Source organism: Trachurus japonicus, chromosome 1 (assembly GCF_045865225.1).
Source record: "Trachurus japonicus isolate A0001 chromosome 1, Traja_1.0".
Lineage (NCBI taxonomy): Eukaryota > Metazoa > Chordata > Actinopteri > Carangiformes > Carangidae > Trachurus > Trachurus japonicus.
In genome coordinates, this window is record NC_140907.1 from 31,961,460 (window position 1) to 31,980,049 (window position 18,590).

At 38.9% G+C, this 18,590-nt stretch overlaps 2 protein-coding genes across 2 annotated transcripts; both read left to right on the forward strand.

Moving 5' to 3' along the window:
- The first annotated feature begins 11,330 nt into the window (after window positions 1-11,330).
- On the forward strand, window positions 11,331-13,931 carry LOC146992315 (trypsin-4-like). The gene is made up of 4 exons (XM_085790327.1): window positions 11,331-11,610; window positions 11,870-12,059; window positions 12,867-12,978; window positions 13,782-13,931. The coding sequence occupies exons 1-4, from the start codon at window positions 11,562-11,564 to the stop codon at window positions 13,929-13,931; spliced, it is 501 nt and encodes a 166-aa protein (XP_085646453.1). The 5' UTR covers window positions 11,331-11,561.
- Window positions 13,932-16,500: 2,569 nt separating this feature from the next.
- Window positions 16,501-18,414, forward strand: LOC146992316 (trypsin-3-like). The gene is made up of 4 exons (XM_085790339.1): window positions 16,501-16,540; window positions 16,797-16,895; window positions 17,996-18,144; window positions 18,253-18,414. The coding sequence occupies exons 1-4, from the start codon at window positions 16,501-16,503 to the stop codon at window positions 18,412-18,414; spliced, it is 450 nt and encodes a 149-aa protein (XP_085646465.1).
- Window positions 18,415-18,590: the final 176 nt, after the last annotated feature.

An 18,590-nucleotide genomic window follows, 5' to 3' on the forward strand; every position in this document is an offset into this window, starting at 1 on the left:
GCTAGCAGCCTAGCTAGGCTTACAGCCTTGTGGATCCACCTCCAAACAAACACAAGAGCAGAACCCATCTTCTCATCTTACAGTTGCAATAAATTGAATCTAATTAAACTATTCATTCAACAACATGAACTAAACAATACAATATTAGACCTAAAAAATGACAGATTAAAAAAAGTGAAAAGGACAAAGTGGAATAGAAAATTAGGTGCACACAAACTGTAAGAAGTTTGGTTTTACCTCGGCCCAGTGGCTTGTAGAATACTAAACCACTAATCAACTTGACAACCTTCTTTCCATCACAACAAAAACAAGCCTTCACCAGAACAGAAACATAACGCATTTAGTTCTATTAGTACAAGACTTGTTTATGAAGCCATACTGGCTTCTTAATAACCACCGGGTCGCACGACGGCACACCTTCACTCCTCACAGCGATGGCTAATAATTGGCGCTGTGTTGGGAACAATACGCACTGACCTATGGAAGGAAAAAATAATGTTCTCAACAACCTTGACTTAACAGAATTAATGATGGTGTGAGGATTAAGTGAAAAGAAGAATTTAAAAACAAAAGTATAGCAACATTGCTACAGGAACTTAAATTGTGAGGGATAAAATAAAGAATATCAACATGAGCAAATAAAAGGGAATGTTATACACCTTGTTCTGTTAAATAATTACTATGTTTGGAGAGGCTTTTCATGTTTTCCCTTCATATCTTGATCAAATATTACATGTTTGATTACCATCAGCTTCTGCATATTTTCTTTCAAGGCTGAATGTAAGTGGTAATACTGTACCTATAATCAGGGCTATGATTATAAAATGTAAATGTAATGTAAATTGGTAAAAGCTGTGCAGGTGGGAGATGACCTGATACACTTTTTATGTTATGTAAGGAATTTAATTTTTCCTGCAAGATTAATAGAATTGGTTAATATGAAAGCATTTTTATTACTTTTGTTTGATGCATTGCCAGAGACCTAAAATAATCCAACCCTCAACTACTGTCCATAAAAATAAGGCGAATTGAAAACCATACCATCGAAACACCACATGCATACTCGACAGTGCTGCAGTGATGATAATGGGGAAAAAAAATTCCATTAAAACCTAATTTGTAACAGAGTAAATGCATGATAAAAGGAACGTATAGAAAATGCAAAGCGAGTCGCTGCATGCATGGTTTCTGCTGATCATAAATCATGAGAATGCCTGCCTGGAGGATAGAGAGACAGGTTTATCTCTAGAATACCTGAATCCTGGGACCAGCTGTTTTAATCTGCAATGGGTAAATTATTCAGGAACATTCTGTACATATGGAGATGGACAGTCCAACATTAATTTATTTATTTTTCTAAATCATATGTGAATCCAGATATACAACCAGGATTTTCTATTCAAAACACCATACAATAAAGTTATGTTTTTTCCACTGAATGTCCTCCTACTCAGATGAGAACTCCCTCGCACACTGGCCGCCTCACATAATCACACACTTCACCCTCCCAGCAACCTCCCACCCTAATCTCTGATTCACACAATAAGCACAGACAGACAATCTGTCTTTCCAGAAGGCATCACCCCCTTTTGTCCATCATTATGTGACCAGGTCGAAGGGAAACTTCCTGGGAGAGGTTGCCATGGTGACAGATGATCACAACAAGGCCCCCCGAAAAAGGCTCTGTATTGAGGAAGTGAAAGAGATAAACAAGGGAGTCCAAATGAATGCTGATTGAAGAGCCTCCGGCCGCTCTTTGCATTCAGGTACAAAGGAAACAGTGACATACCGTAGACCGAGCATTGTGCGACAGTGGACAGATGTGAGTGTGTGATGAAAAGTGTCCTCAGTTGTACGTCTGCTGAGTGCAGATAATGCAGATTTAGAGGTGTCAGGGAAAGTTTGATGTTGCCAGTTTCACATTATTTAAAGGGTTAATTCCAGGAAATGTAACTGAATGTTTTTCTGTTTCTGTTGATGCACATTAAAATTCTGCATTTGCATATTTGAGTCAGAGGCTAAATTGGGACATTCACTACTAGAGTGGTTTACAACCATTACTACAACATGAAAGCCAAACATTCAGATCTGATACAAAAAACATTTACGAAAAAGACTTTTTAGATAAATTTGCACAACCAGACATCTCTCATCATCACGCAAGAGAAATGAAGCTCAAAGGTTGATTTGAAAGGTAGCAGACAGAGTGGGAGTTATTATTCTTCCTCGGTGAAATGACACTACAGAGAACAGCATGAACCTGAACAAAGCAGATGCCATTTCTGACAGTGTGGGAGGGAACATTTTAAAACTAATATACCAATTTAATTGACGCCTCAGCATTAGAAAGGTCTTGTTTTATTTAGTATTATGACAAGATTTTCTTCCAGAACTCTGTGACGCTGCTGAAACAAGTTTATACGACCTTAAATCCGCTCTTCTCAACATTTCTGTTTTAATAACAAACTATCTACTGTTAAGCAATGTTTGCTACTGTAGCAACATGACCTTCACTTTTCTGTTGCACTTTTCTTACCTTCATATCTAGCTGCAACTGGCAGCTGCTTACAGAGAGAACAACTGTACATGTGCATTCATAGCTCTTATACATTTAGCAGAGCTGCTTCTAGGCTATTTCATTGTTTTTATTGAGAGATTGACATCATCAGGCTCAACCTTTAAACTCCAATTTATGACACTTAACCATTTAGGAAAAAACAAACAACAATGTTGAAAAATGTTGGCTAATTATGGACTTATGGCTACTTTTAGCCAATCTTCAACCCCGTAACATTCCCCTGTAACAAAAAACACTGCTAGGAGATTGAGTCATTGTCATGGGCTTGAAAGTTTTTTCTTTTTTTTTTCCAAAATCAGACAACCCAAAGTGCACTGAAGAAACACCCAGCTAATAAACCAGATATTTTGTGGGGAGAATGAATATTACTTTAATACTTTAATGCAAATGCTAATTTAGCCTCGAGACGATCACACAAATTGCAGATTTGCCACAGCGAGGCGATGTCACTAGCGAGTAGAAAATATTTAGTGATAGGATCCCACCCATTGATTTTATACAGCTAAAGCTGTGCAAAAATACTCAGTGCAACCTCTGTGTCAGTTCCCACAGCAGCAGGTGACCTCAGCCACGCTGACACACACCCACTCACATGAGTGGAAACAATGGCAACCACGCTATTATAGCTGGTAATTAATTCACGTTTCGAGGGCTTTCAACAATAGAATATTTCTGAGAGCAACTTCAAACCGGTGCGTTTGAATTAGCATTTGATTTGTAACTCAACTCGTGCCTCACACCAACATGTGTTTTTTTATGAACAATGTAAACACCTGCGGACAGGAGAGTACTGTAGTATCACACATGACTCATGACGGGCACGTTTACATTCATACATAACTGCAAACTGCACACAAACAACCTAAATAGAGGACGGACAGATTGATGCACGTGTGAGTCATTTTCTTGCTACTTAGTGTGATTGTTGGCAGTAGGCTATTGATCACCAGGATCGAGGAGAGTGAGGTAACAAGACAACATACGTCTTTACTCTTGGCAATGATTTTCCCTTAATGTGTGTTTTCTGTGCAAAGTACAAGTCGTCAAATCTTCGTTCGACTAACACAGAAAAAATGTCAAACATGTCTGACCATGATTCAAGACTGATTGAGCGATGATCTGAGATGAACTTCTCTTCTTTCGTCCTTTGCTTGCTTTTGTACAGATATGGTTTCAATAAATTCATTTGGCAAAAAAAATAGACAAAACATACAATAATCCAAGTTAAAAATTAATCTGACCAACAATGTATATTTTTAATCATCTATTGATATCTTAATGATATTATTAACCTAAATTGCTTTGGTCACAACAATCTAGTGAAGTCTCTGTTTTGCCAGAGAACTCTGAACTCTGCTCAAAGCAAATAAAACAGGGTTTGTGTTTCACTTAATTGAAGCAAAGCAAGTGTTTGTTCATATTTGATTTGATTTGAATATTTAGGCTAATTAAGTGACACTGAACCTTTCTATTCATGCTCACTCAACAGTTATTGCCTCTTTAAAAGATCCACTTGGGGGGCCATATGCTGCCACTCCTGCAGTATGATCCACTTCCCCGCCATTGATTTAATTATGTTCATTGTGTTCCAGCCAGTCTTTGTTTTGTGAATACACCACCACTTACACAACATGTTGGTCAGTCCGAACTCCAGAGCTCCACTGGGAGTGTATAGCATTTACAGATTTACAGGCAAAATGAACAGAGCAAACAACATCAATACTGGTTTATTCACCTACTGTGAATCCAGAGCTTCAGAAGGAAACCAGTGTGATGACTTTTTAAAGCCTCCTAGGGTTGAGTAGCCTACTTGATATTTAAAGAATAATATTTTTCATGAAGCGCCCCTTTAACATCAGTTTTTGACGCTTCTGCAGCTGCGGTTTTACAGAAATGACACATTTCTGTGCTGTGAGGCCCCACAGGCATCAGCTGAGCTCCAACAGGCCACTTTACTGACAGCAATTAACCTCTCACACAGATAAAGGACCACGTTTAGAGAGATGGCAAACACATACAAATACATCCTTTTACAAACATCCACACGGCCTTTGAATGAATTTCAGCAGCTGAATTTTCTGAATCCAGTGAGTCTGAGAGGTCTCTACATGATTACACGGTTGATACTGGGATGTTTCCTCCGCACTGAAAAACTCCATTGATGCCTCTGCAATTGCCTCGTAATTGTTCAAGCCGCCGCTTAGTACAAAACAACCTGCTGATGTGATCGAGAGACTACAAGGTCACCATTAAAACGAATGTCCGTCTGTTGCTGGACATTTAGTCCTTGGAATTAATTCATGCTAATTATTCAAACGCCCCAACATCATTATTACCTTCAATTAATGTGTTTTAGGGCATTGTCACTGGTTTCTAATTAGAAGTTGTTCCCATTTGGTGACCTCTCTCTTTTTTTTTTGACATTGAAACATACAGTATTTGCATAACATTTTAACAAACAGAATTTAAGTACATTCAAGAGAGTTGTTAATTAACTGATGGTGTTTTTGGGCCATCATAGGTTTAAAACTCAGGATTTTCAAGTTTAACGTCACACATTTTTCAAGAAAAAAAACTTGTTTTGGAGTTGGAAGAGCACTGGTTAAAACAATAATAATCCTTGCCTTATCGGACTGTAGGGTTTGAAAGGCTCTTCCACTGCAAGAAGAAAAGTGAAACAAGTGTTTGTCCAACCTTGCAGATGTGTTTCCTTTCTTGATAGAAGAAAGATTCTTGCAAATTTGCAACTTAATACTGAGTTTTAATTTCCTCTCTTCCACATAATTTATTAACCTACAATATCCATACTGCCATTATAGATCTTCTCTTTACATTGATAAAGATCTTTCCATGCTTGTTTCCACATGTTTTAGCTCCATACACCACCTGAACTACCATGTGACGCCAAAGGACATAAAACCACAATCTACACACACCCCGGCCTGCATCTATGAATATGTATCATTTGGTGAACAGATATTGCTGGTGTGTCTGCTGATAACAATTTTTTGCTTGCACTCAGAGAAGAGTATTGCTTTTTATCATTGTAGAGGAAATTAATATAAATACAGCTGGACAGCTGGCGACCACAGAAAATGACTCTGTTATGAAATAAACATCAGTTATTATAAGTCATTAATATGAATCTTTTGTGTTGTCAGGTTGTGACTGGTGTTTATGCTCCTCCAGCTTCACACTTAGGGTGTTATGTGTTTATTATTAGTATTATTTTTATATGTTTAATCACCAGGAAGAGCCCATCACTGAACTGTGTCTTGTGTAAAAGAGCAACAGAGCACTTGGACCAAAAATAATCCAATAACAACAGCAGAATTGATAAATGTCTTAAAAAGCCAGACCACCTTTTACTGTTAATGACTTGACATGACTTATAACCAGACTTGTTAGGCAGTGGCACCTGTTTTTATACATTTGAACAGCACTGTTTAAACATTAATTACAGGGCTGAGACGAGACAGTTTGTAATACAGACAGAAAAGCTAATCAAAGCAAATCGATTTAAGATGGTGGTGGAAGGTAACTAAGAAACAGCACTTAAAGACTGTTTTAATTTAGTGTCACTTCAGTGTGTATGATGCATTAATGTAGAGCTGACAGGCCACAACAGTTAAAATACTTCTCATAAACGCATTAGCAGCTGGACTGGCACTAAGTGGAGCACATAACTCAGCAAAGGACACATCATTTTCCTCCACCAGATCTGCGTTATTAAGTGGACCCAGACAAACTGTACAAACTCATAACCATAAATATGCATGATGTTAGACATCAAGATGTAAACAGCATTTCTTGCAAAACTGATGAAAATGTCACTTAACTCTGAGAAGACAACAATCCTACACATCTGATAAAGGCAGATTATTATCTGGGTCTGAACCTGCTGCACTCCTCAACATCATTATGTCTGATTCTTCACATCAAGACCCAAACATCATCCTAGAAACTGAGGCTGAGAAAAGCCCTCACCCTGCACTGGAAAGGAAAATCCATCCATCCATCCATTAGCTATACAGTATTACAGTACTGCTTCTCCATGCAGGTCACCTATCAGAGGCCGTCCACACAAATCTGTTTTTTTCTAATCCGGATATATACTTTATCGGATCTGCCTCGCGTCCACACGGATACGGCCTTTTCGGGGGGTGAAAATGATATTTTTTGAAAACGGGTCCCAGTGTGGGAAAATTTGAAAACGCCGCCCCAGTGTTTTCATCTGGACAGCCAAAACTGATTTTTTCTGAAACAATGATGTCATATCCCCCACCGCTCTACCTGTAACCTGAGACACACACCGCTACAGCAGCTACACAGTTTATGGACGAAACAACAACAACGACCGACTACCGTCGGGTCTCTCAGACGCTGCAGCTGAATCGCGCCTGTTTAATCAAATGGATACCAACTGTCTTCGTAACAAAAAGACACACCAAAAAACATCCAAATACCTCCATGCTGCTCGTAGGTAATGTCCGTCTTGTATTGAAGCCCCGAAATGCAAAAATGTTCAGAAAAAAATAAAATAAGTCTATATTTCAAGCTTGTTTGTAGCGGAAGCTCCTCTTCCTGGTCCGTCCAATTTGGACGAACCAGGAAGAGGAGCTTCCGCTACAAACAAGCTTGAAAAATAGACTTATTTAATTTTTTTTTTAACAATTTTGCATTTCGGGGCTTCAGTACAAGATGGACATTACATACCTCAGAGAAGCCACGGATAACTCTGAAACTTCTCCCAGCCCTTAGTCGACATGAGGGTGAGTAGATAATGAGTGCAATTTGAATTTTGGGTGAACTATCCCTTTAAGTGTTTATGTGTGGCAGCGCTACAGCGCCACACACGCTCCACACACGCCTGGAGGATGTACTACAGCGTTTTGGGTCGTTTTCACTGGATCCGTGTGGACGCAGATATTTCTGGAAACGATGCCGTGTTTACGGAGATTTTTTTCAAAACGATTAAGAAAAAGATCGGGTTCAGTGAAGCCACGTATTCGTGTGGATGGGGCCAGTCTATCACAGGGCTGTTAACATAATTTGCATGTCTTTGGGCTCAGGGAGGAGCCCAGAAAGAGGCCACACAGGCACCAGGAGAACACGCTGTAAAAAATGTATTCCTTATTTTTTCCCTGTAACTGGATCAAAACCAACATCTATTGGGTTCTTCACTGGCCTGTTCTTCATCAAGTTTGATGTGAATCACTATAGGTTTCATGTTATATTGCTGACAAATTCACAAACCTAGACACAGGTGATAAGACACGCTTCTTGGTGGAAGTACAAAAAAATATCACAAGTTCCATAATAATGACACACACCGCCCAATTAAAGCGCCATCATACAGAAGGACGTTTCAGCCTGATTGTACAGCATCGCGGCATTGTCGCATGCACTCGACGCTCCTCGCGGGAACACAGGGAACTAATTATGTGAATGTGCAGTTTGTTTAGTTGACAGGTGATCGACACGGTTCCACTGGAGAACAAGAAAATGTGAGTGGAAGAGAGATGCTACGCCATCAGCTAATTGGCGATCCATCAGTCTTATTCCCCGAGAGATTCCACTTCCTCCTGTTCAATTAACGGATTTACAGGGCTGGACCCAGGTGACAGCCCACCCCCACCATCTCCCACCTCCCACCCCTCACCCCTCCCTCATCCCACAAATACTGCCCCCACATGTTTCATTACAAAGACTGACAACAGCTCAAAGATTAGTGTGAGCGTGATCAATACTCCCACAAGCCTGTCATCCTACAGTATACATGCAAAACGCACGTACACGACACACAAACGTGCTCACAGGACGCTAATAAATGTGGTTTTCCTTTTGCACACACATGCACACACACACATACAGTTATGTCCAGGTGTGCTCATGACACACACACACACACACACACACACACACACACCTTGCAGTGAGTCATTGTTCCCCAAGTAGAAGGATTAAAAAAAATAAAAGACTTTGCATTAACCACAGAGAAAAGAAAGAGGAAAGTAAACTGTGTTGGAGTGTGTTTATGTTATGTTTGTGTTCTGTACACACAATATTAGCCACAATTAAGTCTTCCCACACAGCGCGCGGCGGCACACGCAGTCCATACAAATGCAAGTAATTACAGGCCAAATTGGCCAGATGAACAGAATAGAATAAAAAGGCTTAAAAGCTACATTAGAGTGGATGTTTACCAATTAAATAAAAAGCTCCTGTGTTTCCAGACAGACACAGAGAGAGAGAGAGAGAGAGAGAGAGAGAGAGAGAGAGAGAGAGAGAGAGAGACAGAGACAGAGACAGAGAGAGAAAGCAGTCATGAGAGGTGTTGCTTTTCTTTCTGTTTTTAACTGCACTCCAAGATTTCAATAGGTACAAGGTCAATAAAAGAAAGGAAAAAAAATATAAATGTTTAAACACATGGTTAAACAGAGTATTGTTCATCATCTCCTCCACTTTCTATGTCACTACTCCCTTTCTCTCTCTCTCTCCTCTCCACAGTGTCTCAACCTCTCCATCCCAGTGGTTTCCCCACTTTTCTTTTTATCCTTGTGCCCCCCATAAAACAAAATAAAACAAATCTAAAGTCTGCTTTCGACCTTGCTGCACCTTACACCTGAACACACGTGCATTTGTCAGGGGACCAACATCCACCAGCGCTGCTAGAACAATAACAGCTCCCTGATATGGAAATATTAATAAACCGGAGTATTCTTGTCCCACCACACAGATTAGTGCGTCAGTTAGATGAGCAGACGTTAAAGTCTCTCTGAGGACAAAGTCCGTCGTCGCCTATAAAAGAATAATGAGAAATGTAAATGAATATTGATCTCCAGAGTGTCCGTACTACAGTCCGTGAACGTAGCGCATTATCTGTCACAGCGGGAGGCAAATCTATACGATGCAAAACATCCAACGTGTGAATTTATGGACTTTTACATCGACTCCCTTCCGATAAGCCAACGGGTTAATGTTTAATGTTTGACCAACGAAGCGCAACAATAAACGTAGGAAAAGAAGAAGGAGAAAAAAAAGTGTTTGAGCTCGTGTTTGATATCGAGTGGACAGTGAGGATGGAAACACTGAAGGAGAGAAGAGACAAGAGGAAGACGGAGAAGAAAGAAAAGCTAAACTCACCTCTGTCCTCTGAGTCTGAAGCTGCATCTGTGAACCTGCTGAGAGAGAGTCCAGTTGGACTGGGGTGGTGTTGTGATGCAGAGCTGAGAGGACAGAGAGAGAGAGAGAGAGAGAGAAAGACCCCCCCCGCCCTCCCCCTCCACACAATGTATGATGTTAATGACGTTATCGACCTGTTAATTAATACAGGTCATGAAACGATCTCTATCACTTCCCCCTTTATCAATTCAAGACACAGTCCTGCTGTACCTATACTTGTTTCTTACCATTTAGAATTAATTAATTATTAATTAATTCTTTTTATTTTATTTTATCATTATAATATTATTATAAACAACATATTTGAGCTTCAAAGAGCTTCACACAGGGCAGTGAATTAGAAACAACCTGTATATTTCATAAAGGACAGAAAAAATATGCTTAAAAAGAATAAAGTAAAAAAATAAATAATGAAAATAAAAAATAAATATTGAAATATTAAAGCAACACTATGTAGTTTTTTTTTTTTAGCTTAAAATAATGTTTCTAAACTCACTAAAGTAGTATGGATGAATGGTGCCGCTGCTGCAGCCTGACCAATACATGTAAAAGGTACCAAGAAAAAAACAAAAACTTATCAGTGACTAAAAACTGCCTCCGACTGAACACATCAAATGCATTTTTAAAAATACTTCTAATAGATGAGGTGCCCAACTAATGAATTTCCCTTTGGGATGAATAAAGTTATTTTTATTCTTATTCTTATCAGATAAAACACTCTTGGTGTCGTGACCTGTGTCTCATTTCAGTCGACCTAGGTCCTCGAATGACACACAGTAAAGACAGAGCTGTGTATGTACTGTATGGATTTACATGTATCTGATATAAAACATTAGCATATTATTGTACCAAGTCTGTCTGGGACATTGGAGGCGGTGACGCTGAATGAAGTGCTTCTTCATGTGCAGGTGTCTGTGTGTAAAGACCGTCACGATAAAGAAAATACATTCAAATCTCTTTACAATGGAGAACACACATACACACACACACACACACACACACACACACATTAAACCATTCTCTGTACACATCCACATAGTAATAATACACTAAATTGGGATTCTGTATCTTTGTAGAAGCAGACTGCAGGAATTGGGAATCAAATCGCTGGCTCTGACGATTAGTGAATATCCCATGATGTACAGGATCTCAAATTGGTGATTTTGTTCCGATCTAAATCAACTGAGCGTTATTAGTTCACACCAACATGGTGGTCGCACACACCACTCTGACCATCAGGTGACTAAACCAACGTACACGAAGAAGATACAGTCCAATAATAAACTTTGATCAGTGACGCAACCACAACGCTGTTTGCAGACGTGCTGCAACAAAAATGAAAGAGAGTAATGTCAACAAAACTCTAGATCCACAGAGTGTCTTCCTCCATCATGAGAAACAGACTCCTCAGTGTCCTCATGTGTTTCTAGGTCAGCAGCAACATGAAGGACGTTTATTTTGTTTCATTTCCTGTCGTCCAACATCTACTTCATGTTTCTAATAATCAGAAAGGTCAGACTGAAGAATTATTTTGTAACAGAAAATTCATCCTGGTCAGTGTGAACTTTTATTTTTCTCCCCAGTGTTGAAGTCCCTCCTAAAACTTTATGGAAGTCAGTGACAGTTACTGTTGATAAGAAATCATACATTTGCATCAACGTATGACCTCTGTAGTTCTGGCAGTTATGTAATATTAAATATTAATGTGATGATAGTTGTGTCAGAGGAGGACAGGACGGTGTGAAGTTACTTAAGAAGACAGGGCTGTGGCACCAGCAGAGCAGTCATCAGATGGTCAATGACAGCAATGGCTCGTCCAGCGCTTCTTTACTTCCTGCTGTGGCTCGGTGAGTAGGAAACAACTGTTACTGTTTCAACCAGTTAGAAATGATCCTGTGACACTGTGTTGATTTACTGAGTCCAGCTGTGATGAGGGGGGAGGTTTGGTTTGGATCATGGAGCTACACTGTAGCTCAATAATATATGTAGCTGCTACAGGAACAAAGACTTTTCAACTTCTGGACCTTGACAAACACAAAGATTTGACTGAACTCACTACTGTTGTTTTCTGACTCACACTCACCTGGTGACCACTTTCTCTTTCAGGTGTCACACTGAGTTCAGCCATGAATCTAGAGAGGAGAATTGTTGGAGGTCATGAATGTCCAGACGCTGAACGTCACTATCATGTTCGTTTGATACCAAAAGATACTGCAGGAAAGAAGTATGTGTGTGGTGGCTCTCTGATCAGAGACCAGTGGGTCCTGACTGCAGCTCACTGCTGGGAGCCTGGAGGGTGAGTTCCACAACTATCACTCATGGATAAAATAATCTGAATTTTCTGAATTTGAATTGACAATTGATGTATTCTTAATGTAAATGACGTTGTAATGCAGATTGCATAAACACCACAGACATCTAAAGTATAATCAGCAGTTGTGATCCAACACTCTCACCTCAAGACCTTTACTCTCTATGACACTACATGAAGGACTCATCATCATCTTTGTTTAATTCCTCATGATCATTGGCTGATCACATACGTCTCTCTACATAAGAATCACCAATTGTTAAAAACATGATTCAGATCACATTTGTGGGACAAACAAAAAGTGACAATAAGAAGACACCTGACTCGATTATTTCAATATCATAGCAAAGAACACATTCGTTAATAACTTTTATACAACATTGTTCAGCCCCTGTGATGTTTAGGGAGAATGTGGGTGCAAATGCAGACACAAACTCAAAGTGACGGGCAACAAAAAGGTACTTAGAGTGGAACAGAAAAAAGGATCTTCAAAGTAAAAACGTAAAATAGCAAGTATCAACAAAAAGGGTCAGGGACAATACACACTGTAGGCTACTTGTGACTTGCAGCTCACTGCTGGAAGTCAGGAGGGTGAGTAACACAGCTATCAATAATCAATGAAATATTCTGAATCTCCTGAGCTTGATGAGTGCATTAACATCACAGACATCTGAAGTACGTGTTTTTGTCTTGATAATAACAAAATTGTGATGAATAATAGACAGACTGATCTGTTACTTTTTAATGTTTGTGTTCATTTACATGATGTTCCTCCTTTTCCTTTACTTATAGGACCATGAAAGCAGTTGTAAATGTCCATCCAGGTGGTGGTGAAAAACAGGAAATTGAGGTCATACAACATAAGATCTACACATTGAGCAGCAAGGAACATGACATCATGCTAGTGAAGCTGAAAGACAAACCCACACATATCCATAAAATAGATATTCCAGATGCAAATGACTGTATAATGAAAAATGATATTAAAGAGTGAGTTATAATCTCTCTCTCTCTCTCTCTCTCTCTCTCTTTCATCACATTCTGTATGAACTTTATCCATTTTAATCTGAAGATGGCTCCTTTTTTTCTGTCATAGCGATGCCTTAACTCTGCCCCCCCCCCCCTTATTTTCCAGAACCGACACATTTCAGACAGCAGGTCATGGGATTTACAAACTTGATGCCAGTGATGAAACATTTTGTAAGATTACATTTTATTGTTTTTGGAAATTTCATATTATATTTATGTGATAAAATATACTTGTTTCAGTTTTCTGTGGTGACAATGTTTACATATATTTACAGTAATACAATGATGATTATATATTTGTCTGTTTCATAATTTATTTAAAATATTATTGTTTTTAATATTGTTGGAAACACACGAAACACAGTCCCTTGAAATGAGGCAAATCATCATGGACTGTTACTTAGAATAGTTTGTTTTTTTCTTTTCTAGTGGATTCGGAGCCACCAAAGCTGCTTTGTCTCGATATGCCTGTAGTTTCCTGCGCGTCAGTTAAAGATGAGATGGCAACTGAGGATCCACTTTTACCGTATGACAATGCTTTCTGTGCTGAAGCTCACAAAAAGGAAACTGCTCCAGTGAGTTGCCATGTTTTATAAACTCATGTCTTCTGAGATAAATCAGCACTGCATTCCTTAATTTTGTAAATGTACAGTCACAATCTGTATCTCTGTCTCACAGGGTGACTCTGGCGGGGGAGTACTGTTCAAAAACAAGATTTATGGTATCAACATTAGTGGTCATCCTACGCATGCATTTAAAGAACCATGCACATTCATGAGAGTCTGCAAATATCGGCAGTGGATTGAAGATACTACCAAAAACCCCTGAACTTCATGTTGAACATTCATAATAAAGAAGCCATGAGATTTTGGCTCTTCAATAAACTTGGTGTGATATGTGATTATTTGGAACTTTACACGAAATAGCCACAGGACAGTAAGGTATACAGCTTGGAGAAAGAAAATTCCAGATATTAAGTTCAGTGTTTTATATCCAGAAGAAAATAAAACAACAAAAACAAAACACAGCACTGATGTTGCTGTCTTTTTCTGTTTCTCCAATTCAATATATTCTTTAATTTATGTAGTTAATATGGAAAGGTCCAACTTTTCATTTTTTCTTATTTTGCTAAAGTGAACTCATATCATGGTAGAGTGATGCACCAAGAGTTATTATTATATAACTCTGGCATTGAGCTTAGAAAAAAGCACACTCAGATAGATGATGTTTTTAACAGGGTATTAAAATGCACATCAGTAGAAACAGCACTAAAATAGAAACAGTCGACTCTGAAGACACAACATTTTACTCTGGAGATGTTTGACTTGATTAATCTTAATATCACAACAAAGAACTAGTGGAAATCTAATACTTTTTACATTCAAAGTTAAGTTGAATATTCTTCTCATCTTCTGACAACCCAAGTTCAACAGTCTGAATCGCTTTGTGTCCTCTCTCTTGTCCAGGAGGAATAGAACAATGAAGAGTGTTCAGTGAACTCACCACTGCAGTGCTCTGTATCATAACATTTAATCATCACTGCCCCCATGTGGTCACACTGAAACACTACTTACAACATCCACCTGTTCCACAACTCTGATAATCAATGATCATCTCTCTTGTCTTTAATGACATAAGGTTGGATGAGTATTTAGCTACACGAGAGCATGTGAATGTGTCAGTGTGTGAAGGGGAGAGGAGAAACACACTGCAGAGAGAGTAATTGGGGGCGGGACTAGATAAGCTTTTGCTTCTCCCGCTTTCCCTTTCGGTCATGTGTATTGTATTAATTGGATTGAGATGATGTGTGATGATGATGACTAATTGACATGCCCGAAAGTTAACAAGTTCTAAATTGACAGGAGATGTCAGGTAAATACTCTCATATAATGGAGCGAAGCCTGCGAGCTAGTGCAGGCAGCCAACTCGAGCTGTGCTGCATCACTCTCATGAGATCATAGAGTGTGTGTATGTGTCTGGCTATGAGTGTGGTTATTAGAGGAGGATGATTGTTATCTGTGTATTGTATGTGTATGTGTTTGAATGTGTGATGAGAGTGAGAGAGAGTGTATGTGCTGTTAGTCCCTATTGTGCACTTTATGATTTGGCGCTCCTGTTTCCCTGCTTTTATTAGTGCATTCTGTCAATTTTTTTTTAAATATTATGGTTATTATGTCCTATTTCAATTAATCTTAATATTGTATCTGTTCCCACTTTACCTGCCCAGGGACTACAGGCGGAAATTAGCAATTGTTGCTATAACCTGGCTCAAAGCATCTCTTCTTGTTTTACAAGATTAATGTTTTTTGTGCATTGTCCCTGTTTTAAATAAATAAATTCATTCATTCATTCATTCATTCATTCATTCATTCATTCACCCTCTCAATTTGGAAGTCTATTCAAGATGGGTGACTTACCCATCGTCCTCTTTGCTCGTCTATGACACAGCAGCATCTCTCAGCGGTAACCTATTTTCTGCCCCACCACCACCCCAGCATCCACCTGTAGGCTCCGGGTTAAGATAGTCGCTCATCACTCCCATATACTTTAAAGAAATCCTATTCTCAGGGAGTGATGAAGTCGGAGCCTTGACGCCAAACTCAAATGTATAATGAAGCTGCAATAAACATTTTTTAATCGTGAGTTGTCTGACTGAACTGTAGTCCATTAACTTATCACAGAGTGAGTCAAATTTACGATGCAAAACATTCAACATGTGAGTTTATGGACCTACTGACCTGAGCTCTATTGTTTTAATGAGCCAACAATAATGGTTAACTGATGAACTGACATAACTGTATTAAATAAGACTCGCACAGTAGTGTCGTGTTGCAGAGCTGTGGGGATTTATTATTATTATTTTCAACAATGTTTGGCTGCTAATTTGAGTTTGGTTCTTGTTGTTTGGTCAGAATTGATTTTTAATAGTATATGTCTGTTTAGGATGACACAATGTAAAAAGAAACTCTGGAGCTACTGTGAGAGTTTTCTTCTATCTAAAAGAAACAAACTCCTTTTTTGTCCAACAACTACTTCATGTTTCTGATCAGACAATTAATGTTCATAATTCAATATGTTTCTCTTTAAAACAAAAAGCCACATAGCTCCTCTCTGTTTTACAGCATGCACACAGCCTTTCCTTCAGCTTGATCAGTGTGAACTTTTTTTTTCTATTCAGTGTTACAGTCCCTCCTAAAACTTTATGGAAGTCTGTGACTGTTGATGACGGATCATAAATTTGCATAAAGGTATGACCCTCTGTAGCTCAGGCAGTTATGCTAAATTTTCAGTTAAATCATATTAATGAGCTGATAGTTGTGTCAGAGGACGACAGGATGGTGTGAGAAGACAGAGCTGTGGCACCAGCAGAGCAGTCATTAGATGGTCAATGACAGCAATGGCTCGTCCAGCTCTTCTTTACTTCCTGCTGTGGCTCGGTGAGTAGGAAACAACTGTTACTGTTTCAACCAGTTAGAAATGATCCTGTGACACTGTGTTGATTTACTGAGTCCAGCTGTGATGAGGGGGGAGGTTTGGTTTGGATCATGGAGCTACAGGAACAAAGACTTTTCAACTTCTGGACCTTGACAAACTCAAAGATTTGACTGTTGCATGAATTCATCAACTTTTTGTGGCCACTCACTACTGTTGTTTTCTAACTCACACTCACCTGGTGACCACTTTCTCTTCCAGGTGTCACACTGAGTTCAGCCATGAATCTAGAGAAGAGGATCATCGGAGGTCACAACTGTGATAACGCTGAACAACAGCAGTATGTTATGTTAATAGTCGGTGGGCATGTCTGTGGTGGCTCTCTGATCAGAGACCAGTGGGTTCTGACTGCAGCTCACTGTTCGGTGTCTGGACTGTGAGTAATATTTACATAATCCGTTAATAAAATACCTATATCTGAAGCACTTGAGACAGAATTGCCAAATATTGTGTCCAGAATATCTACAACACTGCAATGAAAATTGCATTTTATGTCTGAGTGTGTGGTAGTTTTTGTCAACCCCACTGCCGTACGGGTCGTGTTGCTTCTAATTAATACTGGAGCAGTTGGACCCTGAAAGTGCCAGTAGCTGTTCAAGAGTTTTAAAAGAAAATCAGCCAGACTCCTAAACGACATTCAAACGACATTTATTTAAATGACATTCAAATGTGTTCTATATAGTGCAGTGATGTTCCTCTTTTCCCTCTAATTATAGGCCCATCTTGGCGTATGTGAATGCTCACCCAGGTTATGAAGAAGAGAAAATGTCTATTGCACCTAATAGCACCTATCAGATACCAGGTCATGACATCATGCTACTGAGGCTTCCTAGGAGACCTCGGGACATCTATAGTCTTGCTCTTCCAACTGCAGATCAATGTAAGAAGGATGATCTGCAAGTGTAAGTTTTGATCTCTATATCTCTCTGTTTGGACGATACAAATATATACCACTGCTCAGCATTTGCAGTTATTGAAACAATGACTTTTAATGAACTGCAGGAAATGCAGCAGTTCTACATGTTTTCATGTGAAGATTGCTTATGTCCTTCCTCTGTTAAACTGTGACTTTTATGTTTTCATTATTTTGCAGAAACAATTGGTTTAGGGTTGCTGGTTTTGGAAACAGTGGTCTGGCACAAGAAAATAAATTCTGTAAGGACATGTTTTGCTTATTATTATTATTGTTGTTGTTATTACTATTTCATTTTTTGATAATATACTGTACTTTATACTTATAAGGTTTGGAAAACTCTCCAAACCTTATGTGATGACAATATCTTTACAGCAAACGAAGATGATAGGTTTGTTTCATTTACTTGAAATAAGTTAAATCTTCATGTTTTGCTTTCCTGTTCTCCTTGTTTTTCTTTTTCGTCCTTTCCTCCTTCGTTTGGCAGTGAAACTTAATCCACCACGTCTCCAGTGCATTGACATGCCTGTTGTTTCCTGCTGGCCTGTTAGAGTTAGATTGAGAATGATGGGGAATGTATTCACACCCTTTGGAAACTACTTCTGTGCCCAAACTGGTGGAAGGGACACCGCCCATGTGAGTTTTTGTGGTTTCAATCTGAGCTGAGCTCAAAGTCTGAAGAGTTATGAAAGAATATCTTTCATCAGGTAAATTATTGTCTTAATCAATGCATCTGTCTCACAGGGCGACTCTGGTGGAGGAGCAGTGTTCAACAACATGATTTATGGTGTCGTCAGTTCTGGTCATCCTACACATGCATTTGTGGAACCATGTGTTTTCTTGAGAGTCTGCAGCTATTTGAAGTGGATTAACAAAATTATTGACAACTACAGTGAGCATTCATAATAAAGAAGCCACGAGACTGATGTTTGTTGTTCTTTGTTGTCATTCAATAAAATAACTTTTATTAACGTATTTAGTAACGTATTAACGTAAATCTAATTCTTCCTCTAGTTAGTAAGCATGAACCTAATCATTTATTAAACAAGTATAACATTAGAAAATGATAATCAAATTGTTCC